Source organism: Nomascus leucogenys, chromosome 12 (assembly GCF_006542625.1).
Source record: "Nomascus leucogenys isolate Asia chromosome 12, Asia_NLE_v1, whole genome shotgun sequence".
Classification (NCBI taxonomy): Eukaryota; Metazoa; Chordata; class Mammalia; order Primates; family Hylobatidae; genus Nomascus; species Nomascus leucogenys.
In genome coordinates this window covers 49,122,506-49,136,791 of record NC_044392.1, presented here as the reverse complement: position 1 = coordinate 49,136,791, position 14,286 = coordinate 49,122,506, and the positions used below count along the sequence as shown (strand labels likewise).

The following is a 14,286-nucleotide window of genomic DNA, read 5'->3' as shown; positions in this document are numbered from 1 at the left end:
TTATTTACAGCCTCTTCATATAGATTTGAAGCAGCTTATCATACACAGTAAAGTGGTTAAATAAAAAAAGTGGAAAATTCGAACTAGGAAAAAGGAAAATTCAAATTTGTCAACCATGAGGGTCAACACAATTGCTGTTATTACTCTTCAGTCTTGGCTCAGGGATTTCTGACAGCAATTCCCAAAGGAAAACACCATCAGTTATATGGCCTTCACAATCAGAAAGTAAGATAACTATGTACGCTTTTTGTGGCAAAAGAGAGAATTTCTCAGGACTGAATTCTAAAAAGAATATCTCATGGGGACTTTATAAAGGTGGGTACCGCATGATAAAATGCACAAAGTTCTCAACAGCATTTTGACAGCCAAAGAAGTGGTGAGTTTCACATGTGTATTTCTTATAGTTTTGGCAAAAATTGAGCACATGAATGAGGAGGTTTTATTCAATGGGCATAAAAAAATTAAGGATCTGACTTCAATATGTAACTCGGTGAAAGCTATTATGAATTGTCTATTTTGTTAATCACCATATACCCTGTATGCATAGTTTAGTAGGTGGTCAATTGTTAAGTTAATAGATGAATAAAGTGTCTCTCATATTTGGTACTATTCCTGGTTCAATGTTAAATAGTAAACAGATACATATTAAGCATCCACTAATGCCAGGTGGTTTGCTGGGCACTTTCATATGTATTGTTCCACTTATTCTCTTTAAACACATTTTCTTGTTGAAGAATATTCAGATTATAAGTGTATAACAATGAATTATTACAAAGTAAACACTTCCATGTAACCACTGCCCAAATCAAGAAATAGAACATTAATCAGGACTCTGAAAGTCCCCATGTTCTACCCCCTGCCTCCTCCCTAGTGGTACCATTATCCTGACTTCTAATGCCATAGATTAGGGTTTTTTTGATTGTTGGTTTTGAACTTTATGTAAATGCAGCCACTCAGTATGAAGGCTTTTGTGTCTGGCTTAATTTTGTCAACATTATGCTTGTGAAATTCTTCTATGTTGTGGCATATGGGTTTAATTCTTTCAGTCTCATTGCTGTATAATAGTGCATCGTATGAATATAGCACAATTTGCTGTTGTCCATTTTCAGTTAATAGATCTTTGGATTGTCTTCTCCTTTGGGGTGTAACAAAACATGCTGCAATGAATATTTTTCAACATGTCTTTTGGTGCATTTCTGTTGGGTTATCTGCCTGGGCTGGAGTTACTTAGTTATGGAGTTTGCATATGTTTAGCTTTAGAGATATTGCCCTACAGTTCTCCTAAATGATTATTATATCAATTTATTCTCCTACTACTAGTGTGAGTTCTAATTGCATTACATCTTTGCACACACTTGACATTATTGCTTGTAAATTTCAGACATTTGATAGGTATGAGTGGTTCTCAACATGATTTAATTTGCAATTATCTGATATCTGATGAGGTTGAGCCAGTATCTTTTTTATTGGCTTTAAAAATATCTTCTTTTGTGTCTTTTCCTTTTTTTTTTTTTAAGAAAAGAGATTGCCTTTTACTCATTGACTTATAGGCATACTTTGTATGCTCTGCATACTAGCTCTATTTCTTTTTAATTCTTCACAATAACTGTGAGTTATAATAACATTTTATATAGGCAGATACTGAGGTCACAGAAGTAAGTAATTTACTCAAGGACACTTGGGGTATTAGGGTATAAAAATTATTCCTTCTCTTCAGTGGCTTGTATCTACTTGTTTGGGGAAATAATGCTGAGAACAATTAGTGACTAATATTAGCCAGTAAATATTAAAGTATTAATCTGGATGATGCAGGCTATGAATGATATAATAGTTAAAAGATCAGTGTAAGCTTTCTAGTGGAGGTCAGATTTAGTCTAGGACTTGAAGGATAGGTATAACTGAAGAAGTAGAGAGGAAATTAAAAAAACATTTCAGAGAGGGTGACAACAAGAGCAGAGTCATGGAGCTGGAAGTAATACTACTACTAACAACTTGCCTTTGAATAGCTCTTTGCAGAACTTTCTGTCTTAAGACCACCTCTCTTCTGCAGGGACATGAGTGCAGGGACCATGACTGTTCCATTCACTCAGGCATGTCCAGTGTACACCATGGTGCCTGGCACATGACCAGTGCTTAATAAATATGTTCAAATAAAATGAATGAATGAGTGAATTCAATCCCAACAGTGTCGCTGTAAACTTAATAGGATAGAATTTAAATGATTAAGGTGAGGGTTAAAAGTTAAAAGACAATTAGATGACCAATCTATGGCTTCTGAAAGATTTCTACAGAAACTAGTGGTAAATTATAATTAGAGAGGTAGATTATAGAGAGTCTGATCAGTTTAAACTTGATGTAGCATATAGGAAAGCATAAAGTGTCACTGAGAGGTCTTGAACAGAGGGAGGTGAAAAGGTGCAAACAGTGTTTTGCAAAATTCATGAGTGATTGAATGGGGACTGGACAGGAAGCAGGGGGACAGCTAAGAAGAGGCTGTTGCAATGATATAGGCACTCACTCATGTATTCAACAAACATTTATTGAAACCGTAGAATACATCTGGCGCAGCTGGGTGTGGTGGCTCACGCCTGTAATCCCAGCAGTTTTGGAGGCTGAGGCAGGTTGATCACGAGGTCAAGAGATGAAGACCATCCTGGCCAACATGGTGAAACCCCGTCTCTACTAAAAACACAAAAAATTAGCTGGGTGTGGTGGCAGACACCTGTAATCCCAGCTACTTGGGAGGCTGAGGCAGGAGAATCGCTTGAACCCGGGGGGCGGAGGTTGTAGTGAGCTGATATTGTGCCATTGCACTCCAGCCTGGGGAAAAAGAGCAAAACTCCATCTCAAAAAAAAAAAAAAAAAAAATACACCTGGCACTAAACTTCATGCTACTGAAGAATAGCAAGATGCGTAAGTTGTGAGCCTTGCCATCAAGGAGTTTATAGTCTAAAAAGAGAGCTTAGACAAGCACACAAATAATTATAACTCAATAAAGAATGATTTTTTCAAATAGCACAAATGAAGACTATGGAGTTCAGAGGAGGATAAGATCTGCTCTGGCCAGGGCATCAGGAAGGGTTCACGCAGTACTCTGGAGCTGCATCCTACCTGCCTCTGCCTCCCTGCTCCCCTGCCTCCTCTCTATCACATTATCTTCCATTATTACCTGGAATTGTCTTGTTTATTTATTATTGTTTGTCTCTCCCTTCCTTCAGTAGAATACAACCTCCAAGATGACGAGCTAACTTGTTTTGGACACTGCTGTATCCCTAATGCTTCACCTAATATCTGGCACTAACATGGATTTTTTTTTAAAAGAAAATTTGGAATGAATGAATAAAGTGTCATTGGCATCAGATCCCATAAGATGAACGGGATTGGTCATTCAGGGAAAGATATCATTTTAGGTGGAGGTTACATGAAGTCCTACAGGGAATGGAGAATGAAAGGTGGATCTAGAATATAGACTTAAGAAAAACTATTGAGATAACAGAGTGGATTAGATATGAAGAATAAGACAAGGCAAATGATGATTCCAAAGTTTGTGCCTTTGAAGCATGATAGAATGAAGATTGAGAGGATGACAGTAGGAAGGAAATTGAGAAGAGAAGCCAGTTTGTCTGGAAGTGGTTGACAATAGGAGGTGTCATATCTGTGAGCATTTGTAGAGACTGGATTGAAGTGCACAGTCAGGTTTGAACAAGGTGAATTGAGACTCATCAGTGTGAAAGAGATAATAGTAAATTGGACTAAGCATGGGTTCTCGCGAGTCCTTGGAAAAGAAGAGTCCTTGGAAAGGGCGCACAGTCTTGGGAACTGGATGAGAGGAATTAACTAGGGAGATGGGGAAAGACCACTGAAGGGAGTATTTCATGAAAGACAGTCATCAATGCCCAATGTCCAGAACTGTGGAAGCTGGAGGTCTTTAGGCTTGTTGGATGGAGGGCAACATCACCTTCAAAGGAATACTTCTTGAAGGATGATGGCAAAAACATGTATATATATATTCAGCAAACTTTTCTTCTTTCTGCCCACCATTCTATTAGGGTTGATTGCTAGAATGCTAAGAGAATGTTTAAAAATAGTCGCTATTAAGTTTTTAATTTTTTCAGTTAAGAAAATAAAATATGCTTAGTACAGAAAATTTTGATTTCTTTTTCTATTTTATTAGAGATTAGGTCTCACTATGTTGTCCAGGCTGGTCTCAAACTCCTGAGCTCAAGTGATCCTCCTGCCTTGGCTTCCCAAAGTGCTGGGATTATAGGCATGAGCCACTGCCCATTTATTTAATGCCCTCAGCAAACCATATAGGTAAACGTTTCTGCTTTTTGGCTGTTCTTGTTCCTCTGTGAGTTGTGCATCCTTTCCTCTGACTGCCAGCACCACTGCCACTGGACCTGTTTTGTCATTCACATTTTCTTCAATTCTAGTAAGGATTTCAGATGTCTATTGGCCATCTGTATAGCTTCTTTTGTGAATTTATTAATATGAAGTTTTTCATTTTTATGGACTCAGATACCTATTGCTACATTGCATGCCAAAAGGGATGATGAGTTTATGCTCTAGTGTGTTTACATTTATTTATACTAAAATTATATATAATTATATATAATTTTATAAACTAAAAATTATGTATATTTTATAAGCTAAAAATTATGTATATGATTTTATAAACTAAAAATTATGCATATAATTTTATAAACTAAAAAATTATGTATATCATTTTTTCCTGTAGTCTGTGCTCTAGTGTAGTATATATGTGTGTGTGTGTGTGTGTATATATATACTAGAGCATAGACAAGCTAAAAGAAATATATATATTTTTTTATGAATTGTCTCATGTCTCTTGCTCATTTAAAGTAATATTTTTTTCAGACAGGGATATAATTCATGTTTGAGTGTAGAATGAAAAGAGCTGGAAATATTGGAGGGAGAGGTTATACCCTTGGATTTTAGGCTCTGGAAAATATGAAGGTTGAAGTGGAAGAATACTGAACCTCAAAGGCAGAATGCAATGGGAGATGGAATATTGGACTGCTTTTTGGCTTCAGGAAACATTGTATGACAACAATTTTATTCCTTTCCTGGATCATGACTAAGCTTGAAGAGCATCATACTTTAATTATAGTCTTTTGAAAAAACACAAATAACTAAGATTGTTTTTGTTTTTGATCAGTGTCTCCAAGGCAAGATGGAGAATGAGGGGGAAATAAATGAACCAACAAAAGAAATTGATTATCAGGTTGTTTAATTATCAATTTTAATTTAATACCCTCATCAAATCATATATGTAAACACTTAGTAGACTCACTGGATGGTTGGTTACAAGAGCTTCTTATAAAATCAAACATACTTTAGATTTGTGTTTTCTCTCATAATCATTCTGATTGTTTATTTGAGCCAAAAGCTATGAAAAGTTTGTGTAAGGAGTAGGATTTAATAAAAATTTGTTGGATGAGTAATTGAAAGAATGAATCCATGGCGATAGATTCAGCTGCACCTGAACATGAGCAGAGTCATAAATTTACTTTAATCAAGTGCTAGAAAATCATAATTAAGTTATGGTGTTGTCTAAAATTATTTTGAAAGATAAAATTTTAGGATGAACTTGAAATACTTCTAGGAAATGTCATGAAGCAGAGTAATCTATATATATGAATTAATATTTTATGATTGTGAGATAGTATTGCAGAGTCTCATAATTTCCTACTGCTCTATTTTAAATTCAATGAATCAGTTAGAAAAACTGGCACCTGCTAAAGATATGGAAATAATTTTTCTATTTTTAATGACAGGTACATTGAGATAAACTGTCTCATGACAAAGCCCATTTTGGCACTTGGAAATAGCATTGTTTGGTAGGAGTTTTACTGACTGTATTTGTTTGCTCAGATGTTTCTTTAGTGGTGGCCCCCACTGCTGAATACTTTATTATTTGCTTTTGTAGAAATTTAGGAAGGGAATTTAAAAGATTGTTAATCTGCCTCTGAATGTGTACACGTGAGTATTGAGGGTGATGGGAGAGAAATCGGGGGCATACTGAGATGATAATGATTCATTGCTTTGTGGTGCTTGCCTCCCTTTGTGGTACCAGCCTCTCTCTCTGAGGGTGACCCTGCTTATCTTCCAAGGCCTGGGGAGCTGGTGTTTCCTGTGCACCAGCAGGACTCTCATCAAGTGGAAGTCCCCTGGTATATGGTTGTGATGCTTGGCTGTAGTTGAAAAAGACAGAACAATCTGAGATCTCACTGTTGAGGGATGCACTGCAAAGCTCTGGGCCTGATGCCTGGGCTATCTGAATTTGCTTTTGGTGTTCCTCTTGGGTTACATTCGTTTGCTGCAGTATCTTCTCCTGTAGGTACTGGTATAGTGGACTGGAATGGACTGCACCCCTCTCCACAGAACAGGGCTCTTGGTCTCTCTGCATCTGCTTTTCAAGACTTGGCCAGGGGATTGAAGAATTGTCCTCTTTCTTGGCTGGACTTTTTTGGTCACCACCTTCTCCTGTCAGCTCTTGGGGACTTTCATCTTCCTCCTCCGATGTTACAGGTTTCTTTGTTTCAAGTTGTATCTTGAGGGAGGCTGAATTGTCCTCACCTAGACTTTTTAACAGAGTATTCTGGGCCTCTGTTGTTCTTCCTTTCTCTTCTTTGCTACTTGGGCCTTGGACCTTTAATTCATTTCTGCTATTTCCCTTTCCAGGGAGCTGCATTAGGGAAAGCTGGTCAGTGAAGTCTTCATCCAGGGCACCTGTGAGCTCTATTTCCAGGGACTTTCTATTTTCATCTCCTGCTGTTGATTCCTGTGCTTCTGGGTGTCCACTGGGCTCCACAGCTGCACCTGGGCCTTTGGTCCCTGGGCCTTGATTCTTGCGTTCTCCTCTGGCAGACTGTTCCTGGTCCTCTGTGAGCTGTACATCCTCTCCTCTGACTGCTGGCACCACTGCCTCCAGAGCTCTGTTTTTCTCACCAGGTGTTCCCTGCCTCTGGGTATCTGAGTTATTATTGTCACCTCCTTGTGCAGACTCTCCACGTGGGTCCCCTTGACTCTGGGAGTCCCCTTGCACAGGCAGTTCACCTGTCTCTGAGCTGCTGTTGCCTTCCTCTGAAGCCAGGCTGTTGGGAATTTCAGAAGACCCCTCATCACTCTGTGTGAATGGTGACTCAGGGTCCTCCCCCTGGTAACTATCCTCCTCCTCAACTGGTTTGTCATGAGTCTTGGTGACCCTAGTATTTTCTCCTGCAGACTGCTTCTCAAGTGGTGCTAAATCTTGTGTTCTTTCTCTTGCCCCCACTGTCCTTTCTGCTGCAGGTGCATTTTTGCTGTTTACAAATGCTTCTGCTGTGCCTTCTTTGGTGTGTTCTGCCTCTTCTCCTGAGACTGCTGTTCCTTCAAGTTCAGGGTGAGTCTGATCTCCTCCTTCTGAGCTTAGATATTGTGTCTCAGAACCTTTTTCAGCATCTTTTGATTTTGATAATCCTTGGAGTTCCTGATACTTCCCATCCTGTGTTTGGGTTTCCAGGACTAGTGGCCGAGTTTTTCTGTCACGTTCTTTCTGCCCTGCTGTTCCATGGGCCTCAGGACCTCTCCTCTCTTTCCTTTCATCTCTCATGTCAGATGTTTCTGAACCATTTCTGCTACCATATTGGACTGGCAGGCCCTTTGTTTCACATTCTTTTTCTTGGGTCTCAGATGTTCTGCAATAATCCTCAGGTTCACCCAAATTCTTTGTCTCAGCTGGTGTCTGGTCAGCATCCTTTCTTGATTCTTGAGTGTCAAACGTTCTACAGACATCTTTGGGATCAGTTGATTTCTGTGTCTGAGATGGTGTCCTGGCAGCAGCTTGTTCTGGCAGGTCAGCATGCTCTGAACTGGGCTCACCTTCTCCTTGCAGGGGTGGTTCTTGTGTATTAGAGTGTTTTTGCTTTTCCGTTCTAACTTCCTGATCTTCAGATGGTCTTTGTGTTGCTTCTTTTGATGGTGAACTTTGGGTTCCCAAGTTTCCTTCCTGTTCTCCAAACTGGTCTCTTATTTTGGAAACACTTTGCTCTCTGGCTGGTTCATCTCCCTCCCGGGAGATCTCCTTATCTTGTCCCTTCCTCTTTGTGGGACTGCTGGTCTGTTTTGATCCTGCCGTTGGCTTATTTGTCTTAAGTTGGCCTTCATTGTCTTCTGTTGTTTGTATATCTTGGGCCACTTCCTGACTTTGTTCATCTCCTTCCAGGTGTTGGTTCTTAGGGTCATTGTGTTCAGATGCTTCTCCTAGAAAGTTGTGAGTCTTGGCTTCTCTCCATGGGTCCACTCTGTTATTTCCAGCTGCTCCACTTTCTTCAGGGATGAGCTGAGATGATGATGCCATTCCTGAAGGAAGCATCCTCTCTTCTTGAGTTGGTGAAGTTCCTGCTGTCCACTGACCATCTCTGGTGGTTGCCTGAAGATCCACATCATCTGGCTTCTCCTTCTCTGGTTTAGTCACCTGTCTTAGTTCAGAACTTAGTAATGATTGTACGTCATGACAACAGAGGTTCAACAAGTTGAAGATTGCAAGAACAAATTCATCAAAACTGATGATGCCATTACTGTCAATATTCAGAAGATTCGAATTTTTTTCCACAGCATGAAGGACACATGGCTGCATGAAAACACAGTGAGAAATCAGCTTATTTATATGTGATCAAGTGTCGTGTCTCCCAAGAATCCTATTTTTCTGACCTCATTCCTCAGTAACTGGTTAACTTTCCCAGAACAGCAAGAACTTATTGGTTCTGCAAGCCATTTTTCATCAGAGAGCTATGCCTGAGAAAGAGCATTTACAACACTTGTGAGTTGCATTTTGATGCATAATGGTTTATGACTCCTTTCAGAAATCAGCTTTGCAGAAGCAATAATCCCAGTGACGAAAACCTCTTTTTCTCTAAGTAATTGCACAGAGTATGGAACTGAGACTGAAAATAGTTGTTCAAGAGACAGTGAGTGCTGAGAACTGTTGGCTAGGTGTAAAATGGATGGGGATCATATATGCTCATCTTGCTTGGATTATAAAGAAAGGGTGAGTGGGAAAGAATTTACACAGCTCTGTGAGCAGCTCACCTGAAAAAAGTCCCCAAACTCTCTCTGGAGGAGTTGTTTCAGCTCTCTGCTGGTCAGTGTTGCCCCGTTACTGTCCTCACTGGCATATTTGTGGAATGTCTCAATTACACAGAGGACATTTCTCAGGAGCCGAGGCATCTTTACAAACTCAGGAGAGGCTGTGAGAAAGAATAAACAAAACTCATTTTCCAGGATGGGTCCTTCAGGGAGGAGATACCAAGATCATCCTTTTTGTTCCTCCCCCATCTCCACTGCAACCCCTGCTCTATTCTGTATCTTAAAATATTATATCTGAACTCCAGGGGTGATTTAGTTTTGTACCAGACATTGTGGTGAAATCAGACCCAGCATAGGTAGGTATTAGAAGAGACAATTCACCCCACCCTTCAGTAAACAGCAACATTCATGTGCTCAGAGAAAGCTTCATTGCAAAAGGAAGGTGATAAGAGAACTCAAGCATAAGGATTGAAATGCACAAATGAAGCCTATAGAGTTGGATGCATTCTTCCAGCCTCATCCAAGAATGTCTATCTGCTCTCCTCTCCCTTTGGCTCACTCTAGCCTCCTGCGGTTAGGAGGGTATAACCTTTGAAGTTTGTAAAGCTTCTAGTGTAAAGATAAGTCACACCAAGAAAATTAACCCTTATGTTTGCAGGTAGTAACAACATGCTTTAACCAAGAAGACACGATTCCATGTCCCGACCCCTTAATCATTCATTTCCCATCCTTTAAATGCTTCTACATTTTCATTGCAATAGAGATCTGATCCTGTGCCTTGTTGAGTAATATTCATGCCTAAAACTTATATTTTTTTAAAAAAGAAAATGATCAAAGAAGTTCCATAATCAAGGAATGCATTTGGGTGGTTGGCTCTCCCAGTTCATTATTATTAATAGGGGTTGACATAGACTTAAAGTGTGTTTCCTCTGAACTCCTCTTGCAATCTCACATATAAGCAAAACAGCAGCTGAAATCCCAAGTATGCTCAAGCAGATGGACTTACCTAGTTCACAAGCGAGAGCAGGTAGAACGTGGGGCAGTGGGCTGTGAGCTGACAGCAGGAGCTGGAACCTTTTATTGAGGTCCTAATTGCACAGTTAAGAAGGAGACACCCTCCGGGTCTAATGACCTGACATCACCACCAAATCCAGTCTTCCTTCCTCTGTTGTCAGTTGTCTTAATTTTATTTCATTCTTTAGGCAGTTTCAATTAAATCTTAGCTTCAGATGCATCAAAAGAAAGGGGAAGGGGTTTCTTGATTCATTTACTGACTTTTGCAGATTATAGTTTTGAAGGCTCTTCAAGGTAGTGTTGGCTTCCCTCCCCCATTTTTTAGCCTAAGGACATAATTACGTTTCTGTCTGACAAATCATAGTGCTGGCAGGGACCTCACAAGTCATCTGATTCGTCTGTCTGCCTGCAAGATGGCCTGTATTTGACTCAAACCTGAGAGATGGGTGTCAATCATGTGTTTAAAAATAAAGGCCCCCATTTAGCCATGTGACAAAAGTGGAGATACCAGTTGATTCAGATGTTTCAATGCTTTGCTTTCCTTGCCCAGAGGCAGAGTTAGAAAAAAAAAATCTCTTGCTTGGTGTTCAAAACGTTGCTTACCTAAGTTGTGCTATTTTAAAAATGTGATTGATATTTGCTTTCTAAAGACATTTTTACTATCCAAAGAGCTTGAAACCAATAATCTATACTACTGTGTTCTCCCTGTAAAGGGGAAAGGGGGATGTTGAAATCATCAAGCTGAGAGCAGAAGTGAGTCTGAGACGCTGAACTGGCAAACATTTTAATTGTCTCCTAGATCTGGGTCCTTCTTAGTAGAGAATATTTAATAAAAATAAGAATTAGATTCAATGGTTTTCTTAGATTTTTAGAAAAATAGAGTATGTTTTAAAACTCCCTTGCCTCCTTGTCAAAGGATGAAAGAAATAGACAGATCAATGCAAACAAATATAAAAGACACAGACCAAGTTAAAGATGGGGTGGGAATGGGGGTAATTATATAAGAAAGCTGAAGCTAAGGGACGCATTGCTATTGAGCAAAAACCTTATTCTGAATTTCCTGATTATCAAGGAACATACAAGGGAACTAAATTTTGGGGAAAAACATCCATACTGATACCTTACACCTACAAACAGTTTCTCAGCATCCCCCCAAAGGGAGAAGACTTCTGGGAACTGGAATTGGCATGTGAAGGTCATCTTAGTTCTGATTAGTTAATATCCCCAGAGTACCAGCTATTTCTCAACACTATGCCAGGAACTGGAGTGTTTAGAGTTGAGTAAGTTATATCTTCCTGCCCTGGAGCTCACGGGCCAGTCTCATGAAGAACTGGGTATATTCAAGGCTGGATTGGAAAGAAACACTTATGGGAGACATAATAACTGTCTTCAAATACTTGAAGGATTTTTATGGGTGTGGAAGAGAAAGGAATTAATGTTTATTGAAAACTTATGACATGTCAGGAGCTTTATGTGGGCTATCTTAATCCTCACAGCCCGTTTAGGTAGTTATTATCCTCTTTTAACAGATAAGGAAGTTAAGGCTTTTAGCTGTTAAGCGATTTGCCTACAGACATGTACCTTTACTAGGTAATGGCAGAGCCAGGATTCAGAAATGAAACGCCTCAAGAAACTATGTTTAATCCCAGCACTTTGTGAGGCTGAGGCGGGTGGATCACCTGAGGTCAGAAGTTCAAGACCAGCCTGGCTAACACGGTGAAACCCCATCACTACTAAAAATACAAAAATTAGCCGGGCATGGTGTCACACGCCTGTAATCTCAGCTACTCGGGAGGCTGAGGCAGGAGAATTGCTTGAACCCGGGAGGCAGAGGTTGCAGTGAGCCGAGATCATGCCACTGCACTCCAGCCTGGGTGACAGAGCAAGACTCTGTCTCAAAAAAAAAAAAAAAAAAAAAAAAGAAAGTATGTCTCTGAAGTCATAGTTTTTTCATTACCTTGAGTTTCTTATTTGTGTAATGCCGGGTAATACAGCTGGAATCAATGCTTAAAACTTTCTAAAAAGCAGACTCTAGCTCTAAGGAACTTTCTAAGGAGCAGAGTTGTCTGACAATGACTTGGGCCACTACTAGAGCAATGAACTGTTCCTATACAGGCTGAATCATGATCTGTTGGCTAGGTTTTGGGAGAAGTCTTGCCATGGGAAGACGTAAGAGAGGAGTGGCTTACAGTGAAGGGTACAGAACTCTTTCAACTTTAAATGTCTATGGTTTTATGTTACTGTTTCTATTTAGAAAGTTAGAGTTGGATCTTGCCTTGTCTCTAAACAGTGGCTCTGTAAGTCTTTTATAGGCATTCCTGCTTTTTTAGTGCTTTACTCAAGACCATTTAATTAATACCCATACTCTGGGTGGGTGGTGACTAAGAGGGATGGCCACAGGAGGAAAGAGATTGCTCTCTCTCCAGTGTTTAAAAAAAAGTATTTGGATTGCTGTACAAAAAGCCACAAACAACTCAACCATTACCAAAGAGAAGATCTTGTTTGCCCTTTCTTCTCCTTCAAAACAGATCCCTCTAACAGCCCTGTCTAATTTTATATGGGGATAGTATAGAAAGGAAGAGGCGAGGTGGGGTTGGAGGCTGAGGGTAAAGAACACAACGAAAATATATTGATTAATATAGAACTATCTTTAAGAGCCAATAACTCTTCAAAGGTCACCACTGAAGTCTTGAATGAGGGCTTTAGATAAAACCTATGATGGCTACTTTGAAAACAAATGGCTAATAAAACAATTTTTAATGATTATAATACTGGAAAATTTGGCAAGCAAAAAAAGAGGGCTTCAGCTTATATTTATATTTTCATTATCTTTTTTACTTACATAAGTAACAGGAGTTTGTTCAAGATGATGATGGACTAAAAAAATGTATATTCTAAAGTCTCTAAACTTCTAAAAGGATCAATACACAAAAAGAAAAAAATATACTGGAATTATAAACAGAAATAAAGGAGAACCATAACTGAGTAAGAGATTTCAATAAATTTATGGAAAATGGAAAGTGGATGGTAGAATGTTCATGACTGAAATAAGTGGAGAAAGCCTCAGCCCAGAATGTATTATGAGGGCATGGTAGAGGTGAAGGCAAATCTGAACCTGGAAAAGCACTGGACTCAGAATTAGCAGGTATGATGGAAGTATGAATGAGAAGTGGGGCTGTAAACAGGCACAGTAGTTGAAGGTTTGTATAAGGGACTCTGTCTCAGTGGTCATTCCCATCTCCCTCCTCCACTTTACAGTATGGAGCATAGACATATGGGCATCTACTTTCTAATCTCTCTGGCAAAATTCCACATGACTCTCTCCTAAAGAAATTGGACAAACTTCTTACAAATACTAAATGTAAGTTCCTTGAGGGCAGGACTCTGTGTGCTTTATTTTCCACTTTATCTTCAGAAGTTAGGAGAGTACCTGGACTGTAGTAGGTGCTCTGTCAGTATTTGTTGACCAACTAATAGGCTGTCTGAAAGACATCTAGTATTAATATTGTTGCTACAGGAAAACCTGCTTTATGATAGCATTTAGAGGTAGGGGAAGTTTGTAGCCTGATAGCCATTTACTTGCAAATTGAAAGACTTTTTCCCCAAACCTGCCACAAAATCCCTACTTAGTGTAAAAATGGCCCTATTTATGCAAATCAGGAAAAACCAGGTCTTTTTATTGATATAAATGGGCAACGAAGACTATTTAAGCATATGAATAAGTCAACAGCTGGAAAGAAAAATATTGCACTTAAAAAAACTGACCCTAGAGGAAATAGAAATAATTCAGATAACAGAAGAAAAGTTAAAAAACTCTAATTAATAGTTTTAATTTTTTGAGGAGCTTCCATACTGTTTTCCATAATGATGGCACCACTTTACATATTTACCAGTGTGTAACTAGGGTTCCCTTTTCTTCACGCACTTGCCAAAGCTTGTTGTCTTTTGTCTTTTTGAAACTAGCCATTTAAAAAGGTGTGAGGTGATATCTTATTGTGGTTTTAATTTGCATTTACCTGATGATTGGTGATGCTGAGCATTTTTCAAATAACCTGTTAGCTATTTGTATATCTTCTTTTGAGAGATGTCTATTCAGATCCTTTGCCCATTTTTACATTGGATTGTTTACTTGCTATTGAGTTATTTGAGTTCCTTATGTATTTTGTATATTAACCCCTAGCA

At 39.2% G+C, this 14,286-nt stretch overlaps 1 protein-coding gene across 1 annotated transcript; it reads right to left on the bottom strand.

The window, feature by feature from the left end:
* Positions 1–5,234: 5,234 nt before the first annotated feature.
* On the bottom strand, positions 5,235–10,135 carry TCHHL1 (trichohyalin like 1). Its single transcript, XM_003259259.2, has 3 exons — positions 10,097–10,135; positions 9,094–9,251; positions 5,235–8,635 (listed from the first exon to the last, which is right to left on the bottom strand). Exons 2-3 carry the CDS (start codon positions 9,229–9,231, stop codon positions 6,059–6,061), a joined length of 2,715 nt encoding a protein of 904 aa, XP_003259307.2. The 5' UTR covers positions 9,232–9,251; positions 10,097–10,135; the 3' UTR covers positions 5,235–6,058.
* Between the last annotated feature and the right edge of the window lie 4,151 nt (positions 10,136–14,286).